The sequence below is a fragment of the Bactrocera dorsalis genome, chromosome 5 (assembly GCF_023373825.1).
Source record: "Bactrocera dorsalis isolate Fly_Bdor chromosome 5, ASM2337382v1, whole genome shotgun sequence".
NCBI classification, from domain to species: Eukaryota; Metazoa; Arthropoda; class Insecta; order Diptera; family Tephritidae; genus Bactrocera; species Bactrocera dorsalis.
In genome coordinates this window covers 45,180,793-45,206,810 of record NC_064307.1, presented here as the reverse complement: position 1 = coordinate 45,206,810, position 26,018 = coordinate 45,180,793, and the positions used below count along the sequence as shown (strand labels likewise).

Here is a 26,018-nt window from a genome sequence, read left to right as displayed (position 1 = left end):
AATAAGACACTCAATTTCGATTTTTTTGATGATACGTTATTTTGCATTTCAGGTGACGATATATATGTAGATATATTTAAGTAGCCTGATTGGTTTAGGTATGGGGATACTACACACATAGCATATGTTTGAAAACAAATAAGAGAGAGCTGAAAGTTTTGATTTTGGAAGAAGATACTATATGTTGAGAGGGGTAACACTTATGATCTGAGCATTCAAATTTTATCATCAGGTATTTCAAAACTGTCAATAGTGGCTATGCATCAGATATTACTTATTTAGTTTAAATTTGTTTATTCGAAACCTCATGGTTTTCGGATGAAGTCATTAATTATATCTTAAAATGGGAAAAGCAGAGTTTTTAAGTCCAACATCATGACTAGAACAGTAAAATATTTTTATATACCAGTAACGCTTCACTCGACAGACAGTAAAAGATTGGATGGATTCTGCTGCTTAAAAGTTTGTCATATATGTATGTTCTAAAGTTTATATATCCTCAATAACTCCAAATTAAGTAATAATATTTATTTTACTCACTTCATTTCATTTCCAGCTCATCCAGCTTGGATCAAGATGTCAAAAAGGTTGAGCCAAAAAAATCCGAAAATGAGCTGCATTGGGAGGAGCTCGTACGCAATATGATACGCCCATTGAACCTATGTGATCTAGACTTTACCGATTTGAATTCGGAAGATGAGAAAGATGTGTTGGCGCCACGTGGTCTTGGTGTTGGTGTACCGCCACCACCACCACCATTCGGTGGTGGTATACCGCCGCCAATGATGCCACCAGCACACATTGTATGTCCACCGCCCATGAATAGCCTGGGTAGTATGGCGCCACCGCCGATGTTCAGCTACAGTGGCTACGGCAGCATGACGAATAGTGCCAATAGCTCCATGAATGGCTCGATGAATGGTGATATGAGCAATACGAACACCATTAGAAAGAATAAGAAGACGGTAAGTAGAAGAGATTTATTTTTTTACGTTTTTAGAAACGATAAATATTTGAAATTTTTCTGATCTGTTCAGACAAATTTGAGTTCTAAGAAAATTAGAATTCTTTTGTAGAAAAGTGATTTTAAGTCTTTCAGATAACATCATAATTTGTTTAGTCGATAAGTTCTGCTATATTTTATGCGGTAGGCAATTTTTATTTAAACCTTTGTCTAAATTGGGCGCTATTGAGGCCCTGTATTCCGCCTAGGAGCTTTCGGAAAACAGTTTATGTAACGGGTGATTTTTTTGAGGTTAGGATTTTCATGCATTAGTATTTGACAGATCACGTGGGATTTCAGACATGGTGTCAAAGAGAAAGATGCTCAGTATGCTTTGACATTTCATCATGAATAGACTTACTAACGAGCAACGCTTGCAAATCATTGAATTTTATTACCAAAATCAGTGTTCGGTTCGAAATGTGTTTCGCGCGCGTGTTTTGTTCAGCGATGAGGCTCATTTCTGGTTGAATGGCTACGTAAATAAGCAAAATTGCCGCATTTGGGGTGAAGAGCAACCAGAAGCCGTTCAAGAACTGCCCATGCATCCCGAAAAATGCACTGTTTGGTGTGGTTTGTACGCTGGTGGAATCATTGGACCGTATTTTTTCAAAGATGCTGTTGGACGCAACGTTACGGTGAATGGCGATCGCTATCGTTCGATGCTAACAAACTTTTTGTTGCCAAAAATGGAAGAACTGAACTTGGTTGACATGTGGTTTCAACAAGATGGCGCTACATGCCACACAGCTCGCGATTCTATGGCCATTTTGAGGGAAAACTTCGGACAACAATTCATCTCAAGAAATGGACCCGTAAGTTGGCCACCAAGATCATGCGATTTAACGCCTTTAGACTATTTTTTGTGGGGCTACGTCAAGTCTAAAGTCTACAGAAATAAGCCAGCAACTATTCCAGCTTTGGAAGACAACATTTCCGAAGAAATTCGGGCTATTCCGGCCGAAATGCTCGAAAAAGTTGCCCAAAATTGGACTTTCCGAATGGACCACCTAAGACGCAGCCGCGGTCAACATTTAAATGAAATTATCTTCAAAAAGTAAATGTCATGAACCAATCTAACGTTTCAAATAAAGAACCGATGAGATTTTGCAAATTTTATGCGTTTTTTTTTAAAAAAAGTTATCAAGCTCTTAAAAAATCACCCTTTATTACATATAATCTAGGTAAGCGTCTTCGCTAAAACTAACAATTTGTTGCTTTTGCTGCTAGAATATTTAATGGAAATCGTTGCCTACATTTAGGAGCTCATACTTTTTACTTTTGGAATTATAATAAAATACGAGAGAAAATATCATTCGAATAACATAAATATACTTCATAATGGTTTTTAATTTATACATAGGTTAAACTGTTCTGGAAGGAAGTGCGCGAGGACCTGATACCCGTTGTGATTGGCAAAACCATCTGGGATGAATTGCCCCCCTCCAATGTGGACACGCAAAAACTCGAGCATCTCTTCGAGTCGAGAGCCAAAGATCTAATGACTAAGGTGAGTGTGTGTTTTCGATAAAAAATTGCGGAACTTTGAATTTTGATTAACAGCCTGTTTGGGTGAAAACTGTGAAATGTTGTTCTTTCAACAATTTCAATATAGTTTTTGTGGTGATTTCGGTGGTTGGTTTTACATATATTTTCTTAAGTATTGAACTCTTATTTGAAACTTTTATGTGTGAATAAACCAATACAATGAAATTTCTGTTTCTGTTTACTTTTCTATGCTTTATTTGTTGCAATCAAATGATATGCAATTACAAATTGAAAACAACACAATGTTGCTACATGCTACCCAACAACTTGTGTCTACTCTACCACATGTGAACGGATTTGTTATGGAACGAACTATATACTATATGTTGAAAACAATGTCTTGAAATGCTTGCAATGAATCCAACTAAATTAAATTACAAAACAAAAAATATATAAAATCAAAACTTTTAAACCAAAATTATAATTTAAAACCAAAACAAAAAATATATAGGAGGTGAGTGCAATGGATTTTTTTCTGATTTTGGTCCTCGTTTCTGCTAGTTTTGGTGTTGGTTTTTTATTATTGACTGCATTGCCTATCTCCACATTCTCCACAAGACACTACACTACTTCTTGTCTGCCTTCTACATATGTGTATGTTTGTATGTAATAGTTTTTATTCCTCACTTTTTTTTGTTTCACACAAATTACACTTGGTTTAGCGGTCGCACAATCTCTGTCACTAAAACACCTAAATGTGTCTAATATTTTTTTTATTTTCTGTTTTTCTCTGTTGTTTTAATCTGATTCCCTAAACTTAAGTAGGTTTATGTTGCTTTTCTATATTCGGACCATATATGATATCCTGCTATAATACATATATGAAACACCGGTTTCTTAATGTCTGCATAAACCCATACGAATTGTTATTGTTTTTATTTAGCTAAATCTAAATCTGTGATTTACTGCTTATGATTGCGCTACTCTTGTCACGAAAGTGCTGATTACCACCCATTTATAAGTGGCCCTAATCAGTCATTGAGGAAATAGTTCGAAAAAATATTATATGTACATATATCATACTATATGTATACATTTATGTATAAATCACGTGCTTGTTATAGCTTATAGTTTGATTTAGTTTAGAAAAATATAGATTTAGATTAGATAACGATAACGCCAGGTGATGAATTGAGATAAATTTTTAATTTTTTTTGTAGCAGAAAACGGTATTTTATATATACATACATTTAGTATTATATATTTGATTTGGTTAAACATATAGTATATTAAAAAAAAAAAACAAATTTCATGCAATTTTTTAAAACAAAATTATTTTAATATTTTGTTAGTTTTCGTACAAACTTCAATAAGTTTTTAAAGTTTAATTAAATTTAATTATTAATTATTTGAAAGGTATATTTATACAATTTTTAAGCGTGCAAATTTTACGAATTTTTAATTAAGTTTTTATCGATTTTCATCCGATCTCGCCAATGCTAAGAAAAGGTCCTCCACCGTTACACTGACCCTGAATATAAAATAAACAAACAAAGCAAAAAAATAATTTTACAAAAGATGTCTGTACAATGACTTGCGATCATAGAAAACGAAAATTGGCAACATAGGGACGAAAATTGGCAACTATCAAATACTATAGACACTATATGTAGAAAAATATTATCCTTTGTCCCCAAGCAATAACCAAAGCAAATTCGAAAAATGCTGTTTCGAGCAAAACGCATTTAAAACTGGACTGATTAAACTGAGGGATTACATTTTAGAAGGATGTAAATGAGATTTCAATTTAGTATATTATTTTTGAAGATATACCCTATCGAAATAAAAAAAATCATATTTTATTATTTAAAGATCTTTTTCCATTAAATTTATTAAAAATAGGAATTATCATTTTTATAAAAAAAAACTTAATATGTTGTTTTTATTGAAATTAATATGTTGTCTTTATCGAAATAAAGAAATATATTTATACTCTAAAGAAGTAATTTGTATTTTTATAAAACGAAAAGAATCAACTGAGCTGTTAGGTGGAACGAAATTGAAAAAATTTGGTTTTAGGAAAACAATATTAATTTTGTATTAAAAAAAATGGGAAATAATTTTTTAGGTACGATTTAATTACTTTTAATGACGTCTTTAGGCAAGGTACGAGGTTTGTACAAAAAGGATCGCGAATTTTGAATTTTCGCGGGCTGCGCGTGCATTTGATTTTCGATTGTGTTGTTTGGTTACATTGGTATTCATTGACTGAGATTTATTTTGATCCCAAAACTGAAGAGGCCCATGAAAAGGCGACTCTACGCTACTATTGAGGAGATAAAAACTGACTCGGAGGAGGAGCTGAAAAAGATAACAAAAAACTTCTTTTTCAATTGGTTTCAGGATTAGAAAATACACTGGCAAAAGCGCAATATACCGGGGGATGGGAACTTTGAAGCGGACGAAGTATATATACATACTTATTTATGAAATACAAAATGCGCGACAAATACTTTTAAACAAACCTCCTATAATATAAGAAATAAATACATGTAAGCGAGTCCGGGTTTTCAAAATATTTTTTGAAACGCAGATCATTTATTATAACAGAATATAGATCCTGCAGAAAGCTTCTGAAACAGTCAAAGGATCCTTACCTTCACACTAGCATTCGACATCTGAGAGAGAGAGAAAGTTGTATAAAAATATTTTCGAGAAGTTTTTAGGCACTGGATAAATTCTTGTATCAGAAAATTGTATTTCAGAATATAAATTTTTAAAACATATTTATATATCGAATTTATCCAAAAATAAGCAGAGTCAGTACAAACCAGGGATTATGAGATCATTAGGAAGTCATAGTATTGCATTATATCTAGAGGGCTTTACATACAACAATACCATTACTTTCGCATTATTTTTCTTCACAAATGCTTCAACATACAGATATTCCAATGTTTTCAAAACTTCGCTTTCAACACAACAACAACACATTATGGTTTGGTACACAGTGTTATTGTTTGTCAAGCACATTTGTCTATGTAACCTATAATTATAAGTAAATACAATAAAGTTTTGTGTTCACCCAACTCTCGTTCATTCTCTCATTTTATGTTTACACACTTCACTTTAATTGGTCAGCACTTTTATCGTTTTTATAACATTTCTAACGGTTGTTACATGACATATTCCAGAAACAACAAGAACTGAATAAAAGCAAAGAGATTATCGTATTGGATCATAAACGTTCGAATGCAATCAATATTGCGATGACCAAATTACCACCACCGCGCGCTATCAAAGCGGCGATATTGAAAATGGACGCGACGGTGGTGACGCGCGAGGGCATCGATAAGCTATTGAATATGTTGCCAACCGATGAGGAACGCGGCAAAATACAAGAAGCGCAGGTATGGAAGCAAGTACATTGAAAAAAAGGGGCAGAAAGTTTTATAAAAATATTTTTAAAATACAAGGTGCTTGATATGATATTTTATCATCACTTGTCATACATAATAACAAAATCAGTATTAAAAATTTTAGATAGAATTATTTATTTTAATTAAATTTATAAAAATATATACAAGATACAGGATGTCTCATTTTATATACTATTATCACTTGTCATACAATAATCAAAATCAGCATTCAAAAACATTAGATAAAATTTTCATTAAAATTAAATTTTTAAAAATATATGTATATAAAATACAGGGTATCTCATTCGGAATATTATTCTCATTTGTCATACACTATACAAAATCAGTAATCAAAAATATTGATTTATATATACATATACATATATTCATAACTTTACTTTAAAAAAAAAAAATGTAATAAATACACAAAGAAACACCCTATATATAAGCGTTGCATTGATAAAATATTTTCTATTCCATTGAAAGCCTAATTCACCTTTCACCTAATATTTCCATTAATTTTCCTGTAGATGGCCAATCCCGAGCTGCCTTTGGGTAGCGCCGAACAATTTCTACTCACACTGGCCTCCATCTCCGAGTTGGGGGCGCGCCTAAAATTGTGGGCATTCCGCTTGGATTTCGATAATAGCGAAGTGAGTTAATAACCCACTATTTAGGGAAAAGTAGAAAAATAAATACTAATGACAATTTTTTCTCACTCGCTTTCTAGAAAGAAATTGCGGAGCCGCTGATGGATCTGAAACAGGGTATCGAAATCCTACGTAATAATCGCACCTTCAAATGCATTCTGTCCACACTCTTATCGGTCGGAATATTTTTGAACGGTGCACCAGTTAAGGGTTTCCAGATCGAGTATTTGTCTAAGGTAAGTGCAAACTAACGGGGTACACATTGCTCTTGAAAACTTATAGATATTGTATTAAATTTGGGAGTTTGAGCTTTCAAAGAAACCGAAATTATAATCAACCCTCAGTAGATATCAAATTGAAAGTTGTACAGAATCTTATAAGTTGTCTTGGTAATGAAAAGCCTTCTGACGAGTATAAATACTCTCTGTCAAACTCTTATATGAGTTCTTGGAAACTTCAAGGTAGTCGCAATTTATTTCATTCCAATATATTCTACACCGTTTCGACGAGTTGAAGGTCTGTCGCTTTATAATCTTCGCTAGGCTCTTCAGAGTGCAATACAATAAGATTGCGGCTGTGAAGAGGAATGATTAAGACCGACACCTTCAATAAAGACAGAAGTTGTCGCAAACTTCTTTTATGATAGTCTTGATTCTATATATATGGACTTATATAGAACCCAAACATATAGAACCAAGACTCTCTTATAAAATAAATTTGAGACAACTTTAAAGATCCTTAATCTTTAAGGACCTACCACTTTGTGAACCCAAAACAATTTTTGTGTTTTTTCGTCTACTAGGCAACCAGAAATATCACTTATGAGATTAAAAGCTATCCATTTTCATTAATTTCGTCCACTAATTCTAAAATCTATATTACACAGGTACCTGAAGTCAAAGATACCGTACACAAACATTCGCTGCTACATCACTTGTGTCACATGGTAATGGAATCGTCGCCAGATACGACAGACCTGTACTCGGAAATCGGACCAATTACACGCGCCTCCAAGGCGGACTTTTCCGATTTGGCACACAACCTAAGTCAATTAGAGACTGAATGCAAGGCGTCGTGGGACCGACTCAAGCTGATCGCCAAACACGATTGTCCACCACAGCTGAAGCAGAAGTTAGTAGACTTCCTAGCCGATTGCGCAGAGCGCATTATCATTCTACAGATCGTGCATCGACGTGTGATCAACAGGTGGGTTGGGGTTGACTTTTAAAGGGAGAATTAGTGGTTGTAAAAAATAAATAATTAATTTGTGTTACAGATACCGCAAGTTCCTGCTGTGGCTGGGCGCGCCACAACACACAATCTCTGAATCGAAGCCCAATGAATTCTGTCGCATTTTGTCGGAATTTGCGCTGGAATATCGCACGACACGCGAACGCGTACAACAGCAGCTGGAGAAGAAGGCGAACCATCGCGAGCGCAATAAGACGCGTGGCAAGCTCATTATCGACATGGCCAAATTCAAAACCAAAGAAGATCGCGCTGATGCCGAGTTGAAGTACTGCATTTTTTTTAGTAAAATTTGAATTTCATTACAAGTTTGTTTTTATTTTTCAAACAGGGAACTACTCGGCTCTGCCAGCGCGGATACGCCCGACGCCAGTGGCACATTGACATGGCGGCGCCGACGTGCCGAACAGTTGCGCTCGCCCATCACACGACAGAGCGAGGAGAATTTCACCGATGGCGATGACGAGATACTGGAATCATTGGTGAAGACAGCGACCAAAGCGCCCGGTACACGTACCACGCCGCGCGAACGGAAGCGCACACGCCATGCTGATCGCAAATCATGTAAGTTTGGTATTTATGCTCTTGATCACATCTAGTTAGTAGGTAATGTGGTGGTGGTAGGAGGTGTGGTGAATTTGCAAATTTGCGTCAATTCATTGATTAACACACAATTCGTTTTTCACTAGCGTACAAATCGACTATGTAAACGTGCCTACACGACAATAAGCGAGTTACAAAAACACATGCAAACACATCAGCGCATTCACTTACATACAGATACCCTATAGGTCTTAAAAATATTAAAACAAAAATCGAAAAAGTATTATTAATCACACAAACAAATTAAAAATTTTGTTTTAATTTTCGGTTAACGGTTTTTTGGCTTTGTTGACTGGTGTAAAAAAAGAATTCGAACATTTTTGTAATGACATTCATCACATAAAATACACAGTTATACTATTTTGTAAATATACAAAACTATTACAAATTAACCAAAAATATTTTCAGTATTTAATATTAATTACTTTAACCCACTTAAATAAGTTTATCTAAAACAAATGTGTATTATTTTATTTTATTAATTTCATATGATCCAACAAAAATAAAAATAAATCTTCATACACTTGAAATTGGGTTAAAATTGGAACTCGTTATGAACCTATAACTCATCTTAATCTCTCATTACAAAATATAAACAATATATGTAATTAAATAAATCATAACAAAACCAAAAATGACCAAAATCGTGAAAACCCAACTCGCTAAACACGTTCGTTTCGCGCTTTGTTGGCTGCAGTGAAGCGGTCGCGCACGCGCGAAGGATTCACAGTTGAACGCGCACCATCGCCTTAGAAAGATCGCTGACATGACACCGTTATAACGGCCAAATTGGTTAGTGTAATTGTTTTGTTGTTGGCAATAGCCAACGTTTAGTGAAGTTTTTGATTTTTGAAAGATTTTTTAGATGCATTTTGAAAGTTTTTGAATGTTGCCAACTAAAATTCATAAAAAATTGCATGAAACATTACAACAAAAAAGAAAAAAGTAATAATAAATAAAATAAAAAAATAAAAAACATAAATTGCTTGTTACTAACTTTAATATTAAGTTTATCGCCAAAAGTTCGTTTCAAGACTAAAGATACCTCATTCAAGAAGCTACATACATATTATAAAATTTTTTGAAATAATAGAACAGACAACACATTATTAATTTCTATATTAATGCACGACTTGGCTAACCCAAAGATTTTAAAACAAGAAGGAACGTTAACTTCGTTTGCACTGAAGCTATAATAGCCTACATAAACACATAAAAGATCTCTTACATGAACTTGATTTGATTTCATCGTTGATTTAGACAACTACCCATGTCAATTTATTGAAGACTTCTCGTGCAGGATTTCAGAGCGATAACTCAAAACATAAGGTTCTACTTCGGCATGGGAAGTTTTTGATGTCAACATAACTCAGAATATTATATAAAGTTGTTCGTATACCAAACGATTAAACCAATTGCTTATAAATTTCATATAGTAAGCCGACATAATAAAAAAGATAGATTAAGCAAACTGGTATAAATTAATTAAGATGAAATAATCAAAATATTACAGACTAACTAGCAATTATACCATTTAGTATAAGTTGATAAACTAACTAGTATAAATGACATACCCTGACAAAACCAGAAAGATATATATATCGTCACCTGAAATGCAAAATAACGTATCATCAAAAATTCGAATTCACTACTTCAGATATAAACCAGTTTTAACCAATATTAAAATTTTTTTCACTCATGTTCCATTTTATTTCGTGTTTCGTTCATGCCACTGTAAATTTCCGAAAATGTTGTTACGTTATTTTGCATTTCAGGTGACAATATATACCAGGCAAATATACCATAAGCTGACATAATTAAAATTATCAGATTACCAAGCGATTATACCAAGTGTTATAAACTGGATAAGTTGAAATAATGTTACAGCTTACCCAGCGATTATACCAATTTGTATAAGTTGCATACGCTGATAAGTTAACTGGTATAATAGATAAACGTTGGCAAAACCAGAAAGATATGTATATAAAGGGTGATTTTTTAAGAGCTTGATAACTTTAAAAAAAAAAAAAACGCATAAAATTTGCAAAATCTCATCGGTTCTTTATTTGAAACGTTAGATTGGTTCATGACATTTACTTTTTGAAGATAATTTCATTTAAATGTTGACCGCGGCTGCGTCTTAGGTGGTCCATTCGGAAAGTCCAATTTTGGGCAACTTTTTCGAGCATTTCGGCCGGAATAGCCCGAATTTCTTCGGAAATGTTGTCTTCCAAAGCTGGAATAGTTGCTGGCTTATTTCTGTAGACTTTAGACTTGACGTAGCCCCACAAAAAATAGTCTAAAGGCGTTAAATCGCATGATCTTGGTGGCCAACTTACGGGTCCATTTCTTGAGATGAATTGTTGTCCGAAGTTTTCCCTCAAAATGGCCATAGAATCGCGAGCTGTGTGGCATGTAGCGCCATCTTGTTGAAACCACATGTCAACCAAGTTCAGTTCTTCCATTTTTGGCAACAAAAAGTTTGTTAGCATCGAACGATAGCGATCGCCATTCACCGTAACGTTGCGTCCAACAGCATCTTTGAAAAAATACGGTCCAATGATTCCACCAGCGTACAAACCACACCAAACAGTGCATTTTTCGGGATGCATGGGCAGTTCTTGAACGGCTTCTGGTTGCTCTTCACCCCAAATGCGGCAATTTTGCTTATTTACGTAGCCATTCAACCAGAAATGAGCCTCATCGCTGAACAAAATTTGTCGATAAAACACATTTCGAACCGAACACTGATTTTGGTAATAAAATTCAATGATTTGCAAGCGTTGCTCGTTAGTAAGTCTATTCATGATGAAATGTCAAAGCATACTGAGCATCTTTCTCTTTGACACCATGTCTGAAATCCCACGTGATCTGTCAAATACTAATGCATGAAAATCCTAACCTCAAAAAAATCACCCGTTATTACCAAGCAAATATACAAACTGGTATAAATTACATTAAATGAAATATTAAAAGTATTTATACTAACTGGTATAAATTAAATAAGATGGCATAATCAAAAATATAGGGACTGCCAAGCGATTATACTGACTGTTAAAAATTATATAAGCTGGTATAACTAAAAAGATATATATTACCAAGCGAATATATCAACTGGTATAAATTTCATAAGCTGACATAACTAAAAATATACAGTTTCCAAGCGATTATACCTCATTAAAGACTCTGGTATTGAATTCATATGGAGAATTTCTCTATTGTTCCCGCCGACAAATTGTCAAGAAGAGAGGTTTATACGTAACAAGAAGTGTCGACTTGAAGACGGCTAATAATAAGTTTAAGTTACTAACATATTTAACCACACACTTGATATATTATATTTTGTCATAACCTTTTTACACAAGAGTGATTAAAAATTCTATGAAAATGCTTTCGTGCCTTACCTTGGAAACATGTCTTTAATAACTTCCATTTGTGCTTGATTAACATACGCATCTGCTCACATATTTGCCACTTCCACCTATAAATACATACTTATTTTATTCGACTCTTTCCAGTGCGTCGAACGCTTAAGAACGGCCTCACGGAGGAGGAGAAACAACATGTTGCGGCCCTAATAAAAACCTATTAGCATTCTAAGTAGTAGTCAAATGTAGTAGACAACGTCCAGAGACTTTTTAGCGTTAGAGAGTCATAGAGAAAAAGCAAACTATGAAACAGACTGAACAGCGTGTGAAAAGCAGATGATAAAAAAGATAAAGAAACCACACAGAAAATGATTTTCTTATTGATTTTATTTTGGACGATCTCAAGCGTTACCAGTGAGTTATGAGCAAAGCAAAGACGCCGCTGAATTCGAAGAAAGGGAAACTAGTGCCTTGGATAGTGTGTAAAACGAATGATGAAACGAATGGGAGAGCCAAAAGCTCCTATGTATACATATACAGATTTATAAATATTGGAGTGAAGCTTTGGAAAACGAGCGCAGTGCACTTTTGGTGTGGAGAGAGTGCGTTGAACTTTACAATGGGGTTGCTAATGAATTGGCAAATAAATGATGATGAAGAAACAAGTGAAAAACAGTTAACTGCAGCGCTGTAAAATATACACCCCACACAATGTGAAATGTAGAAAACAGACAAGCGAATTCAGTTAAAAGGGAAAAGAAGCAAAATAAAAATAATTATGCTAACGAATAAGCGAAAAGTGTTATTTTATTATAATTTTTGTTTAAATTTTATTTTTATCAAAATTCTTCGAAAAAATTTAAAAATATTTTTTTTTAATAAAAACTTATTTTGATTTTTTCTTTATTAAAAAAAAATATATATATTATAATTATTATTTAATTTTTATTTCAAAACGAAGATAAATATGTTTATAATATATTTTAAAAAACGAATTTTTCAAATTTTAAATTTGTATAATTTTTATTAAAAAAATTTCGCATTGTAAATTTTTTCTTTATTTTGTTTATTGTTAAATAAAGTATTCAAAATCTTGTTATAGCGCTACAATCATATACAATTAAACTATAATATATTATTGGAAAAGTCTAACAAAAATTATTATTATTAAAAATTTTGCTGAATTAAAAAAAAAAGAAATTGTAAAAAATTATCTTAAAATAGGTAACACAAAAATAAAGCAAGAAATTATTATTATTATAATTATTAATATAATTGAAAAATGTGAATTGAAAACGTTTCAAAAACAAGTTTTAAAAAATATGTGCTTTTAATTTATTATTTTATATTTAGTATACTGCAACTGTAATCGATAACTTAGTTTAAAAGAAAAACCTTAATAAATATCGAAAAGAAATTGTTGAAATAAAAAATGTGTGTTTTTGTTATTTCTAAATATTTTGAGGTTATGTAGATGAATTATAATATTTTCTAATGGTGGGGGTATAGTACAGTTATTGATCAACAGCGGCTTTCCATAAGTTGTGCGACATTAGCTCGATCCAACCATCTTGTTTCAGAAGCATTGTTTTAGAAGCATTAGGATCAAGATGTGTGTGCCGAGCAAAGAGGGCAGAACTTATTGAAAGGTGTTATAGATGAAAGAGCTAAATTCGTTTTATGATCCTGATCACCTCAAAAGACTTAATGAATTTAGACGAACCAGAAATAAAGAAAGGAATCCAACTTTCCACATGAATTTATTTACTTCGGTGAGCAGATAATTTCAAGTTTTGTGCCGGTCGATTGGCCATTAAGATCTATTATATCAAACCGTTAGACTTTTTCCTGTGGGGATAATCTTCAAAAAATAAATGTCAAAGAATGTTCTTTCGAAATTTAACAAACATTTCTCATTAAATTTGAAGTTTCAGTGTTTTTTCTTTGAATAAGTAGGGAACCTCGTAATAGATCATCCTTTCTCATTGAAAAACGGTACGTTATAAAATATAACTAGGTTTGAGATCTGTACCATAGTATATTTTGAAAATATCCTCAATATTTTGAAATATGACAACAAAGTTGATACTGGTCTAAATGTCGAACTCAATATCACAATATCAGCTGTGGTCATATTCTAAGAAATATAAAGAGTGATTTTTTAAGAGCTTGATAACTTTTTTTTAAAAAAAAACGCATAAAATTTGCAAAATCTCATCGGTTCTTTATTTGAAACGTTAGATTGGTTCATGACATTTACTTTTTGAAGATAATTTCATTTAAATGTTGACCGCGGCTGCGTCTTAGGTGGTCCATTCGGAAAGTCCAATTTTGGGCAACTTTTTCGAGCATTTCGGCCGGAATAGCCCGAATTTCTTCGGAAATGTTGTCTTCCAAAGCTGGAATAGTTGCTGGCTTATTTCTGTAGACTTTAGACTTGACGTAGCCCCACAAAAAATAGTCTAAAGGCGTTAAATCGCATGATCTTGGTGGCCAACTTACGGGTCCATTTCTTGAGATGAATTGTTGTCCGAAGTTTTCCCTCAAAATGGCCATAGAATCGCGAGCTGTGTGGCATGTAGCGCCATCTTGTTGAAACCACATGTCAACCAAGTTCAGTTCTTCCATTTTTGGCAACAAAAAGTTTGTTAGCATCGAACGATAGCGATCGCCATTCACCGTAACGTTGCGTCCAACAGCATCTTTGAAAAAATACGGTCCAATGATTCCACCAGCGTACAAACCACACCAAACAGTGCATTTTTCGGGATGCATGGGCAGTTCTTGAACGGCTTCTGGTTGCTCTTCACCCCAAATGCGGCAATTTTGCTTATTTACGTAGCCATTCAACCAGAAATGAGCCTCATCGCTGAACAAAATTTGTCGATAAAAAAGCGGATTTTCTGCCAACTTTTCTAGGGCCCATTCACTGAAAATTCGACGTTGTGGCAGATCTTTCGGCTTCAGTTCTTGCACGAGCTGTATTTTATACGGTTTTACACCAAGATCTTTGCGTAAAATCTTCCATGTGGTCGAATAACACAAACCCAATTGCTGCGAACGGCGACGAATCGACATTTCACGGTCTTCAGCCACACTCTCAGAAACAGACGCAATATTCTCTTCTGTACGCACTGTACGCATTCGTGTGGTTGGTTTAATGTCCAATAAAGTAAACTGAGTGCGAAACTTGGTCACAATCGCATTAATTGTTTGCTCACTTGGTCGATTATGTAGACCATAAATCGGACGTAAAGCGCGAAACACATTTCGAACCGAACACTGATTTTGGTAATAAAATTCAATGACTTGCAAGCGTTGCTCGTTAGTAAGTCTATTCATGATGAAATGTCAAAGCATACTGAGCATCTTTCTCTTTGACACCATGTCTGAAATCCCACGTGATCTGTCAAATACTAATGCATGAAAATCCTAACCTCAAAAAAATCACCCGTTAGTAGAAAAGCAAGATTTTCTCTGAGCTTCTTCACTCCACAAAATCCGTAGTAATTGCTTCAAACACAAAAGACGAAACAAAGCGTCGATGATGAAGTCACTTAAATTTGCACCCACGTAATCATAAGCCTTCATATAGTTATAATGCAACGACTACCAGTAGGCTTTATAGTAAAAACAAAGTTGCTGCATTGGTTCCCGTGAAGATGTACACTTTCCTTGTCTGATTGATTTGTTCGTAGAAAAATTACATAAAGTGCTTCCGACTGGAAACCATTAAGGCCTTATCCGCTACTTCAGTGCATTTAGTGAAATACCTGCCTTTTTTCTCAACCTTAAGTTGTAACATTGACCGCCATAGACGGTCTGAAGGTTGGGATTCGCAAGGAAATGTTGCAGCGTCTCACCATCCGCCGTGCTTGCGCAGCACTACATCAAATCCACTTCGCCGATTTTCTGAAGGTGATTTCTTAGGCGTAGATGATTGTGATTTTAAAATATTACAAATTTCCTCTTGCCTAGGATTATAAACTTTTTAGTATGTTCACCATCAACCCAAGTAACTTTGTGGTATGCCCTGTGTTGCCAGTGTTCCAAGATCTTTACAATTCATTGCTTTAAGCAAGCCTTAAAGTAGCTGAATGGTCCAGGGAAGCTTAAGAGGAACTAATTTCTGTAGTTACCGCGAGCGAACTAGCTCATCCGTAACATAGTAAGACTTACTATAGTATAGTCGCTACGAATAGCCATAATTTCCATTCGGCTGTACACTAGAAAGTGTAAAGAGAGAGGTTAGAGCAGAAGCTTACTTGCACCTTCTGCTATACTTTCAAGTTTGGATTACTACAGAAGCAGCTTGGTCCTGTTCTAAATTTGTGCCTTTGGTCCGTCGATGAATATAAAGATCTTGCCGTTGAAACTGACGTGAAATGAAAATGTTTTGTTTAATTCCACAGGAATCTTCTTTACTTCGTCGAATTGCCAATTTAGCCCGATTTTATTAAGAAGGTTGACTATGCTTGCAGAGAAGACGAGATTGGTTCTAATACTTAAATTATGAGCCGTTTGGCAGTACTCGTAAGATTTGGATTGCATGTATTTTACTTGGATTTGTATTGGCCGGACATTGAGAATAATCTCCAGAGCCTTTTTTTATGTCCGTTGCACATGCTGTAGGGGTCTTCTGTGATACTTTTAGTGTCATCCAACATACCAGCGCACCATATGTAAGTATAAGACGGAGCGAATACAGCTTATGAGGTATTCAACACCCGCTTAGGGCAATGAATCACTTACACGAATCCCAAGTTTGAAGGGATGATTGTCTACTCTGCGACTTTTTCAGCTTAGTTTCTTATATAATATTTTGAGAAATTTTTGTCCTTATTTTAAAAAGAGATATTTCGGTTTTCTCCTGATTATTGGTTAGGATGTATTCCTCCGACCAGTTGTACTCAAACAATTCCAGCGTTTCCAGCGGTTTCGAACTCGTAACACTAAGTTCAGTCATACGAGAAGCATGGGTTACTCAAAAACAAACTTCTATTAAATATCGGTCTCGTATATTGGAAATAAGATTCGAAAAATAGTACAAAATCCATACTACAGATCAATAGTTCCTTGGACAGTCGTATTTTCTTTATAATTAAGTTTACATTTTAGCTCAAGTTATTTTCTTATAAAGCCTTTTTGAAGAAACTTGCTTATAATAGACTTCTGAAATAATTTACACCATTTTACATCATGGACCTTTACTAAAGGTCGGAAATCTCGCATCATAAATAAGCTATGAGACATTAAATGTTCGAAATTAATCCAGATGTGTCAACAAAATATATATTTCCTTACAATCGATTGTAATGATTGCAATCATGAGGACTTGCTGTGAACATATGACAATCAGAAACATGGCTCCAGCATTGAAACTTTAAGTAAACAAAACCTAAATCCTCAATACTAAAGTAGCCACAATAAAGATATAGAACCATACGCAAACTAAAAATTAAAAGAAAATTATGAGCCTACCCGAAACAGATACCGAAAAATTCTTTTTAAATTTATTTAAAATACAAAAACAACTTAATTAAGTAATAAATAACTTCAACTTAAACTAATTAGAAACCATTTGTACATGGCTGCTGCACGAAATCCAAGCAGAAGCCGCGGTTGTCAATATCCGTAGGCGCTTCGACTCCATCCGTATGGAAGTACAGGCGAAAAGGTCGCACACTCGCTGTAATTTTATTCAATATAATATTAATCTTACAACCACTTCAACTAAAGTCAAGACCTACATTGCACGGTGCGTTGAATGGTGCCCACTTCGGCACTAAATGTGCCGCCACAGACGCGATCCTCACAGGCAGCCAATGGTGGAATGCGATCCACCGAGCGCATGCAACCGATGAGCAGCCAATCGTTGATACATGTGTTCTGTGTTACTTGGGTGCCACCACCGACCATAGAACCGGTGGGATTGTTTGAGTTTCCGGAGATAGTGAAGGAGCGTGAGCGGTTGTTTTCTAAGGAATATAATGTAATACATAGTAGCCCGGAAACACCGTCTTAGTTCTCACTCACCAGTATCCGGACAGGCATTATACTGTATGCTACAAAAATTACGCTCGGCACGTATACAAATACTGTAGTCCTGATTAGAGAGCTGTCGTCCCGTTACTGTGTTGAAATTGAAACTTCGTACACGCCCACTGATACCGGTGTAGTACTGCAGACAACCCTGATCGGCTCGACTCAAACTACCGCAGTGGATTTGCGTAACTCGTATACGCCAGATGCGTGAGAAAGTGCCACTCGTTATAACGGAGAGCACGATGGCGTTACTTTGCCCTAAACCGGCGTCGATGTACACTGCCAAGAGAGGATTGTCTACCAAATATTTCCAACAATAAAGTTATTTCTTTTCTTACTGTGATCGCCTGCAGATGCACCACAAATTGTTGGTATGGGGGTGCCGCCGGATACGAGTAGCTGATCCTGATTGCAGACATGGTTCAGTGCTTCGGGTGGCGCAATGGAAAACATATCCAAATCGAGTCTGGAGAGTAGTTGGTTAAGTCAAAGGAAAATTGTTTTTAATAAACTTGCTGTTCTAACCTCAACTGACACACGTCTGGATGTATTTTCTGCACGGTCACTTGACAGCTACCAGTACCATCGTAGACATCTGGATGGTTGGGATTGACAAAATAGGTGGAGTTCTCGCGTATAACCCCACCGCAAGTTTGTAGAACTGAAAATTAAAAACAAAAATTAAATTCGACGTCCGTAGTTTGGAACTTATTTCGAAAGTGCTTTGCATATAGTTAATGTGCTGAAGGTATAATTTTTATTTACAAACACAACACAATCCATAACCGCCTGCGCAGGGTCCAGCTGGTATGCCAGCGCGTAGCAGACACTCCTTCTGCGGTATGCAATTGCCCTGTTCTCCAGATGACGCCGTACAGGTGCCGGTACCAACGGGAACCACACTAAATATTGGCAAAACTATAAGTTCGAAACAAAATATAAAAAATATGAAGATATAAATTCAAAGTAATTTAAAATAGGTATATTTATCAAAATTTCGTTCTACTGAAAGTTTCTCCTGAACGATATGCTTTAGTCTATGGAATTCTGAAGGCTCAGTTGATGGTAACTCCATATTTCACGAGTTGGTTAATAGGAGTTGTATATACATTATGACAAAAAGGCACCCAGAAATCGTAATTAAATTCCCCAGGTACTTTGCTAAGTTGGTAGAACTGTCATTAATTAATATACTTAATATGACCACAATTTGTCAAGCAGTTTGTTTTCAGCAGCTGCTTAAGTCGGTTAACCTCAGTAGTGCTTTACGACTTTTACAATGGACAAAAATATCGAACAAAGAATTTGTATCAAATTTTGTTTCTCTAACCAAATGTCGTGTGCTGAATCATTGCGAATGTTAGAAAAGGCTTACAGTGATTCTGTTAATCAAAAACACAAACCCACGAGTGGTACAAGGACTTAAAAGACGGACGAAAGTTTGTTGAAGACATGCCCTGCTTTGGACGATCTTTGACCTCTTCAACTGATGAAAATATTAAATAGTGAAGAATATGGAGCTTGAAATCTTCAGGCGAATATTAGATGGCAAGAAAAAGGGATAAAGGGGAAAAAATAGAAATCGTCGATACCATAAAAGGTGTTTTTTGGACAAGGGGCTTTCACGAAGAAATATAACGTATATAATTTAATATTTAGGCGAAGAAATTAGCTTCATTATAAAGATAAGCGTTTACTGTTATTTTTTTTAAATGACTTCGGGCTCGTTAAAATTTTAGCCGAGAGCTCAATTTTAGAACATTTCTTGCAGCAATTGGGGGGATATGTCAGCCACACGAGCCGCTGATGTTTAGTAGCAAAATCGGTCCATTTATGACGCGGATGGTTACTGCTTATAAAAATTGGGTCACTTCCGACAGTGTTCAATAAAAACGCTTGTGCTCAAAGCGCGTTGAAATGACCAAAACATGGTCATACGGTCATACATTTAATTTGGCTCTGAACTGTCAACAAATAAATCTTCTGGAGGAAGCACCTTATAGTCCGGTTCTGGCACCGGCACTCGGCCGGCAATGAGCTGACCGAAGAACTAGCATGCTCTCCGGCAGGGTGCACTGCATTGGAGTGGAGTTCCACACTATAAAGGAAGGCTGCTAAGCTGCTCCGCACGGAGGAGGGAGTGGGGAGAGAACAGCATTGGCAGCAGGCAGCAGGAATTCGCTAGGAGGATACAACCTTGCAAGGCTTAAAGAAATTATCAACCTTCCCAGAGACAAATTCCGCCCCCTTTTCGCGTTCTATATAGAGCACTGCAGGCTCAGGAAGACTTGTTGAGCATTCGCGACATGGAACAAGAAACTCCAGAACACCTGATTCGGGATTGCTTAGGATACAAATTAGCAGGCTCAATGCCCTAGGTTCCATCTACGTGGAAAGGGATCACATCACCTCAGTCGCTCCCAGCAGGCTCTTGGAATTATTCAGAGTCTGGACGATTGTGACCATATGTCATACAGGCAGGGGCAGATCCAGAGTAGAATTTTGGGGGGGTTGAATTTTATAATTTTGTACTTGCAACTCAACTCCTTTCCTTTTCTTGGCAGATTGTCACTTCTTCTTTACTGGCGTATTGTCACTTATGATTGAATTAATGTATAACTTTTAACTTTTGGGGGGGAACTCTCCGCAGCGTACAATGTCAGCCTAGAAATCCAACGCAGGATAACTCTTGCTACTTCGGACTTAATAGGCAATATAGAAGTAAAGTCCTATCTCGACGAACAAAAACCAAACTCTATTAGTAACTCATTATTCCCGTCCTGCTATATGGTGCAAAGGCTTGGACGATGACAACAACTGATGAGTCGATGCTACGAGTTTTCGAGTTGGCCACGGCGAACATCGCACTCGATGGAACGATGAGCTGTATGAGATATACGACGACATTGACATAGTACAGCAAATTAAAATACAGTACCCGTCGGGGGAAGCAGAGGAGGAGGAAGACCTCCACTCCGTTGGAAGGACCAAGTGGAGGAAGACCTGGCTTCGCTTGGAATATCCAATTGGCGCCACGTAGCGTAAAGAAGAAATGACTGGCGCGCCTTTGTTAACCCGACTATAATCGCGTAAGCGGTGTCTACGCCAATAAACAAGAAGAAGAAGAAGAAGAACGGTTTATATTAAGTTTGCCATGATGTTTGTTACACCCAGAAGGAAACGTTACAGTCCCTAAAATGTATATGCTTCATGATCTACATGACAAGTTAAGTCTTTCTGTTCGTTCGTTCGTCTGTGTATATATAGAGACTAGTTTCTCAGTTTTTGAGATATCGACCAAGAAGCTGCTCATTTGCCGGAACGGCGGCCGATATCACACTACTATAGCATATATCTTGATGCTTTTAAATAATTGCTCAGATCGGATCACTATAGCATATAGCTGTTGAACTATCGGAATAAAATTCTTGCAAGGAATCGTTTGCATTTGTGAAGGATATTATAGCTGCGGTGAAGCCGAAGTTAACGTTTATTGTTTTAGAGTTAAAATAAGGTAGCACTGAGATGTTATTTTATTAATACAGCTCAGTCCTGCGATTGTAATAAGTACTATATAATATTTTCTATAAGAATGTGAGAATCTTATGAGAAAAACGTACATCGAGGATCACGAGCACCAACAGACGGCATCCACTTGCTACCGAATATGATATCCTTCCACGAACTGCCCTCTTGGACTTTGCACGAATTTTGTGAGATAGTAAATGTGAACAGCACGAATTTAAAGACGATTCTTATATTTAACCCGCACGACAGTTTGTGTTGTTGTTGGCACATTTTGGTGGAAATTTGTATTTTATTTTATTTAATATTTATTGTTTATGGTGATAAACCGCACAGCAGGGCAACTGAAAACGAACTGACGCGCCTGCGCCTTAACTGCCTGAATTTATGAACGTGAGACACATAGTGCTGCCAAATGTCACAATCATAGAGTGTCAAAGAAACGGTTTAATGACCGTCAACGGTGCAGATTAAATGAATTTGATAATTACAAAAAGTCCAATCCACCGTCTGTGCAACAAACCATGGTGGCTGGTGAGTGTTAACCGCAACACTTGGTGACAATGCGCTGATGGCACACGGTTGTTGACTGCAGTCGCGTGACATACGTATGTGCAGTTGTGTGTGGCATATAATAATTGAAATATTTATATTTGTGGGTGGTTTGAAGAGAGTTTAACACTTGGTAAACTTGAACAATTACCAACTAATTTGTTGTTGATGTTGTAAAGCAATTAGTTGCGCTACAATTAGTTGGTAGCATTGGCGAACAACTATTAATATTTAAATATATGTATATGTGTGAATGTGTGTACTATTCATCTTTATACAAATACTTTTATTATCTTCATTGCATATTTGGGGAACATTTTATGAGCAGGGTTGCCAAATTTTGTTCACAGCTGCAATTATTTGCTGAATGTAGAGTCCTCAGTTCCGTTTGTCAAGCGTCTCTTTTGCGATATCTTCTTGAAACTGTTTTGGAAAAAGATTCAGGTATTTTGGAACGAATCTAGTGCATTGACATGCTCAAATTTTCAACGAGTCATGTTTGATCATACCATCTGAGCTATTGGCATTTATTTTTTCTAACATTTAAGTTGACAGTCATATAAAAGGAATTATTTTCATGAAAATAATGAAAAGAAAGAAATCATCCATTAGAAAGAGAGTTCGAGTGCCCACACATTATAGCTTAGAAGAATGGTTTCTCATGTGGCACACAAAATCATTTCAAAAAAAAAAGAGTATTAAATTAAAAGAGTAAAGTATACAGCTCTATAGGCTTCCAAGATGATCCGACGTTTTCGAGGAAATTTTAATCAGCTATGACACCGATTTCTGGCTCAATGGGTATGTAAACAAGTAAAATTGCCGCTTTTTTTGGACAAAAAATTACCTGAAGAGATCCGTGAGCTGGTATTTCATTAACAAAAAAAAAACCGATTTGATGAGGTTTGTGGGAATCATTCGTCTATATTTCTTCAAGTATGATGCCGATGAGAAGCCGAGTCTTGGTTTGGTCGATTGGCCGCCAAGATCGTGAGAAAGTCTAAAGTCTATGCGAACAATCCTGCTTTGATTCACCAGTTACCAGTCGAAATGCTTGAACGACGCATCGACGCATTCGGACTCAACGGATGAATCATCTATTTCTTCTCCAGATCCAATTCATACATATTAGCCCCAATATTACTAATATTTGTATATATTAGTCCTAAACTATGGATCTCAGTATTGCACTTTTTGCAACAGTTGGCAACTATAAATTCTGTTTGCACCACTTGAACCATTGTCATATTTAGATTAACATAGATACGAGATAACAACGTGTTACGCTTTGTGTGAGATTTGTCAATGTCATTTCGCTTTAATTCCGGTGGAAATGCTAGTGTCGCCCATAAACATATAACAGTGCATATACATTTAATAAGAAAAAATATTTGTTTGCCTGCAACAACTGTTTATTCAGCTTAAAGCAAAGCATTTTGTCAACATCTGTCACAACAACATTTCCTGGTGACAATAATCGCTGCATGACAACAACACTTTGGCAATTCCCACAATTTCAACGCCCAGCGAACCGCACGCCGCGCCCAAACCGTAAATTATGACAGTGGATTAATTCTCATAACTGTTATGAGCGCGGCGTTCAGCAAAATACTCATTTTATATTTATGAAAATTGCAATAGTTGAGTCAATTTCGTTATTGCGACATTATATTTTAATCAACTAGGCCTAAAGGCAATTAAGTTCCAGTGTTGACAGTTAATTAATTTAAATTTGTCATAAAACGTGCATTTATTACTTTTTAATGTGTGTTGTTAAATAATTTTCGTTTTTGCTCAATTTCGAATGTAGGTCACTGTCACTCAAAAATTGTGTAATGCGAGTATATTTCAGCAATAAGAGTATACGCGATGGGTAAGTCAACAAATTGGAAGCAAAATTCAAATTAAATTAGACTGTACGGTACATCACCATGAATCAGAAATATTTAAAACTTGTAATCCGAACGATTTTTTTTTCCAATATGTGAGAACTCGGCTGTTCTTCTTCTTCTTCATAATTGGCGTAGACACCACTTACGCGATTATAGCCGAGTTAACAACAGCCTCTCATCCTAGGCTGGTTGTAACTATTCACTGGGGGTGTGTTTTTTTACGTGGCGGGTCTCATACCCAGCGCACAACCCAATGTAGGGGAACTCGGCTGTTCACAAATTCAACATTACTAGGTGTTCCGAAGGTATAACAGGTATAAGTAAATAAATCTGAGTTTGAAATTGTAGTAGAGGAAGGAATTTTAGAATATGAGCTCTAATGCCATATCAAAATAAGAAATATTTTGAAGTTATTTCAGGATTTCTAAGCGCTTTCATAACCCGACATATTGAAAAATATTAACCAAACTGCTTCTTTCAACCAAATCTTGGAATTTCCTAGAACACATCTTTAAATTGACACTATTTTAGGAGTATACATGTCAAAATTTTTAAGAAAAAAAGTAGAAAACTCCGACTCACAAGCGATCTTTGTCGCCGATGAAAAAGGTCATCCACTGCTATTATGAGTCCGACCTTCTTCATTTAATAATGATCGGATCATTGTCATTTAATTCTCAGAAGAATCACAGCAGCAAATTCGAAATAGTATGTACTTTTAAAAAAACTCTAAAGTGATTGAATTGAGCAACTACACTGTAAATGGCTATAACCCGAAAAATAACTGAGATATTTTAGTCTCCGGTTTATCTATTTTTTTGTAATTTCGAACTAGATTTGCCCTTAATAACAAAATTTTACTTTTATACGGAAGACATTTTTTTAACTTCAAAAGTTTCCATATTGGAAGAAATATTGGTCGTTAAAAGGGCGTTTTTATTTATAGACACCTTATGAAACTTAAATGATAAAAGAGTTTATTTTATAGATGGGTAAAGAAGAGCTAATGTGATCCAAATCTAGATTGTATGTCAGTTGACCCATCAATTCGATATTTTTCCTTGACAAAATACCTTATGATGATTCGGTTAATTACAATGCTATAATATAATATTTACCATATATCATATTTTATATTTAAACAATTGATGGTACCGCACAATGTCAGTAGTGACCAAGGTCAGAAATTTTGAAATTTAATTCCTAACTAACATTGAATTTTTCAAAACACTTAATCGTATAGCTGACTAAGTTATTTGTTAAAAGCTGAACGCATTTACTTTGTATCAAGATTTATGTCCCGCACTAAATTTTTCTGCAACTATCTTTTGCATTTATACGGAAAAATGTTAGTTAAGCATTAGCAACTTGTTTTTTTTTTTTGAAATTCTAGATAGTCTCAACTTGCATTACATCGTGGTGGAAACGCTTTTATTATTCTTCTGAACAAGCTCCCATATTATCTGTAAATGTATCTAAATTAAAGTGTACCATGTCCATCTTTAGAGACATACTACATCCGATGGAGGAGAAATAATAATAAAATAAAAAATAATTGTCAGGATTGTGTTTTTGAAGGTTCTACAAAGTTTCCCGCTTTAATTTTTGCCTCTGAAAGCTTTGCAAAAGGAATTTGAAATATTTGATACCTAATTACCTCCAAATTCATAGAACTGTAAACTTCATTACAATTTTTCCATTTCGATACCAACCTACAACAAAAAACCGAGTCAATGTCTCCTTTACAACTTCTCGAAGACATTTTGTACTGGAATAAAATTAGGAAACATAGTGTTTCTCTGCAATTTCCGAACACATACTGCTGTACGCAAAAAGCGATGAAAGTGACATTATCTCCTGTGCTTTTCCCTTCCTTTTGACGGCAACAGCCCGCAAAGATCGACATTATATGGGCGCAAAAATCAAAAATTGTCAAATCGATATAATTTGCTTAGAAAGCAAATCGTCCTTTTATAAACTGTTCAAATTAGGTTGGTCGGTGGCGTATGAGTAACATAAATTCAAATTTATTCAACACTTCGCCAGAGAAATAACTATTATTAGGGGTTTCATATAGTCTCATAAAGTTATAAATTATAACGAAACGAAAAATAGCGATGAGAATTGTAATTACATATATACAAAATGTAACGCAGCAATAATTTTTTAAACAAGTGTAAAAATTTATGATTTTACGATGAGTATATTAAAAAGTACATGCTTAG

At 35.4% G+C, this 26,018-nt stretch overlaps 2 protein-coding genes across 6 annotated transcripts in view; one reads left to right on the top strand and one right to left on the bottom strand.

Annotated features, from left to right (window-relative positions):
• Positions 1 to 13,201, top strand: part of LOC105223602 (FH1/FH2 domain-containing protein 3) — a 157,101-nt gene extending 143,900 nt beyond the window's left edge. For 3 of the 5 annotated variants that reach the window (XM_049457532.1, XM_049457535.1, XM_049457534.1), the window contains 9 exons: positions 557 to 965; positions 2,367 to 2,513; positions 5,686 to 5,901; positions 6,441 to 6,563; positions 6,641 to 6,796; positions 7,447 to 7,766; positions 7,837 to 8,076; positions 8,140 to 8,372; positions 11,930 to 13,201. In XM_049457532.1, the coding sequence (XP_049313489.1) occupies positions 557 to 965; positions 2,367 to 2,513; positions 5,686 to 5,901; positions 6,441 to 6,563; positions 6,641 to 6,796; positions 7,447 to 7,766; positions 7,837 to 8,076; positions 8,140 to 8,372; positions 11,930 to 12,003 (1,918 nt within the window). In that variant the 3' untranslated portion in view covers positions 12,004 to 13,201. Of the gene's footprint in view, positions 1 to 556; positions 966 to 2,366; positions 2,514 to 5,685; positions 5,902 to 6,440; positions 6,564 to 6,640; positions 6,797 to 7,446; positions 7,767 to 7,836; positions 8,077 to 8,139; positions 8,373 to 9,108; positions 9,204 to 11,929 lie in introns of all 5 variants that reach the window. The other 2 variants (XM_049457533.1, XM_049457536.1) reach the window with 1 other exon arrangement.
• Positions 13,202 to 17,288: 4,087 nt separating this feature from the next.
• On the bottom strand, positions 17,289 to 21,866 carry LOC105223626 (uncharacterized). Its single transcript, XM_049457411.1, has 7 exons — positions 21,445 to 21,866; positions 18,590 to 18,742; positions 18,350 to 18,485; positions 18,163 to 18,290; positions 17,816 to 18,103; positions 17,530 to 17,757; positions 17,289 to 17,468 (listed from the first exon to the last, which is right to left on the bottom strand). The coding sequence occupies exons 1-7, from the start codon at positions 21,620 to 21,622 to the stop codon at positions 17,350 to 17,352; spliced, it is 1,230 nt and encodes a 409-aa protein (XP_049313368.1). The 5' UTR covers positions 21,623 to 21,866; the 3' UTR covers positions 17,289 to 17,349.
• Positions 21,867 to 26,018: the final 4,152 nt, after the last annotated feature.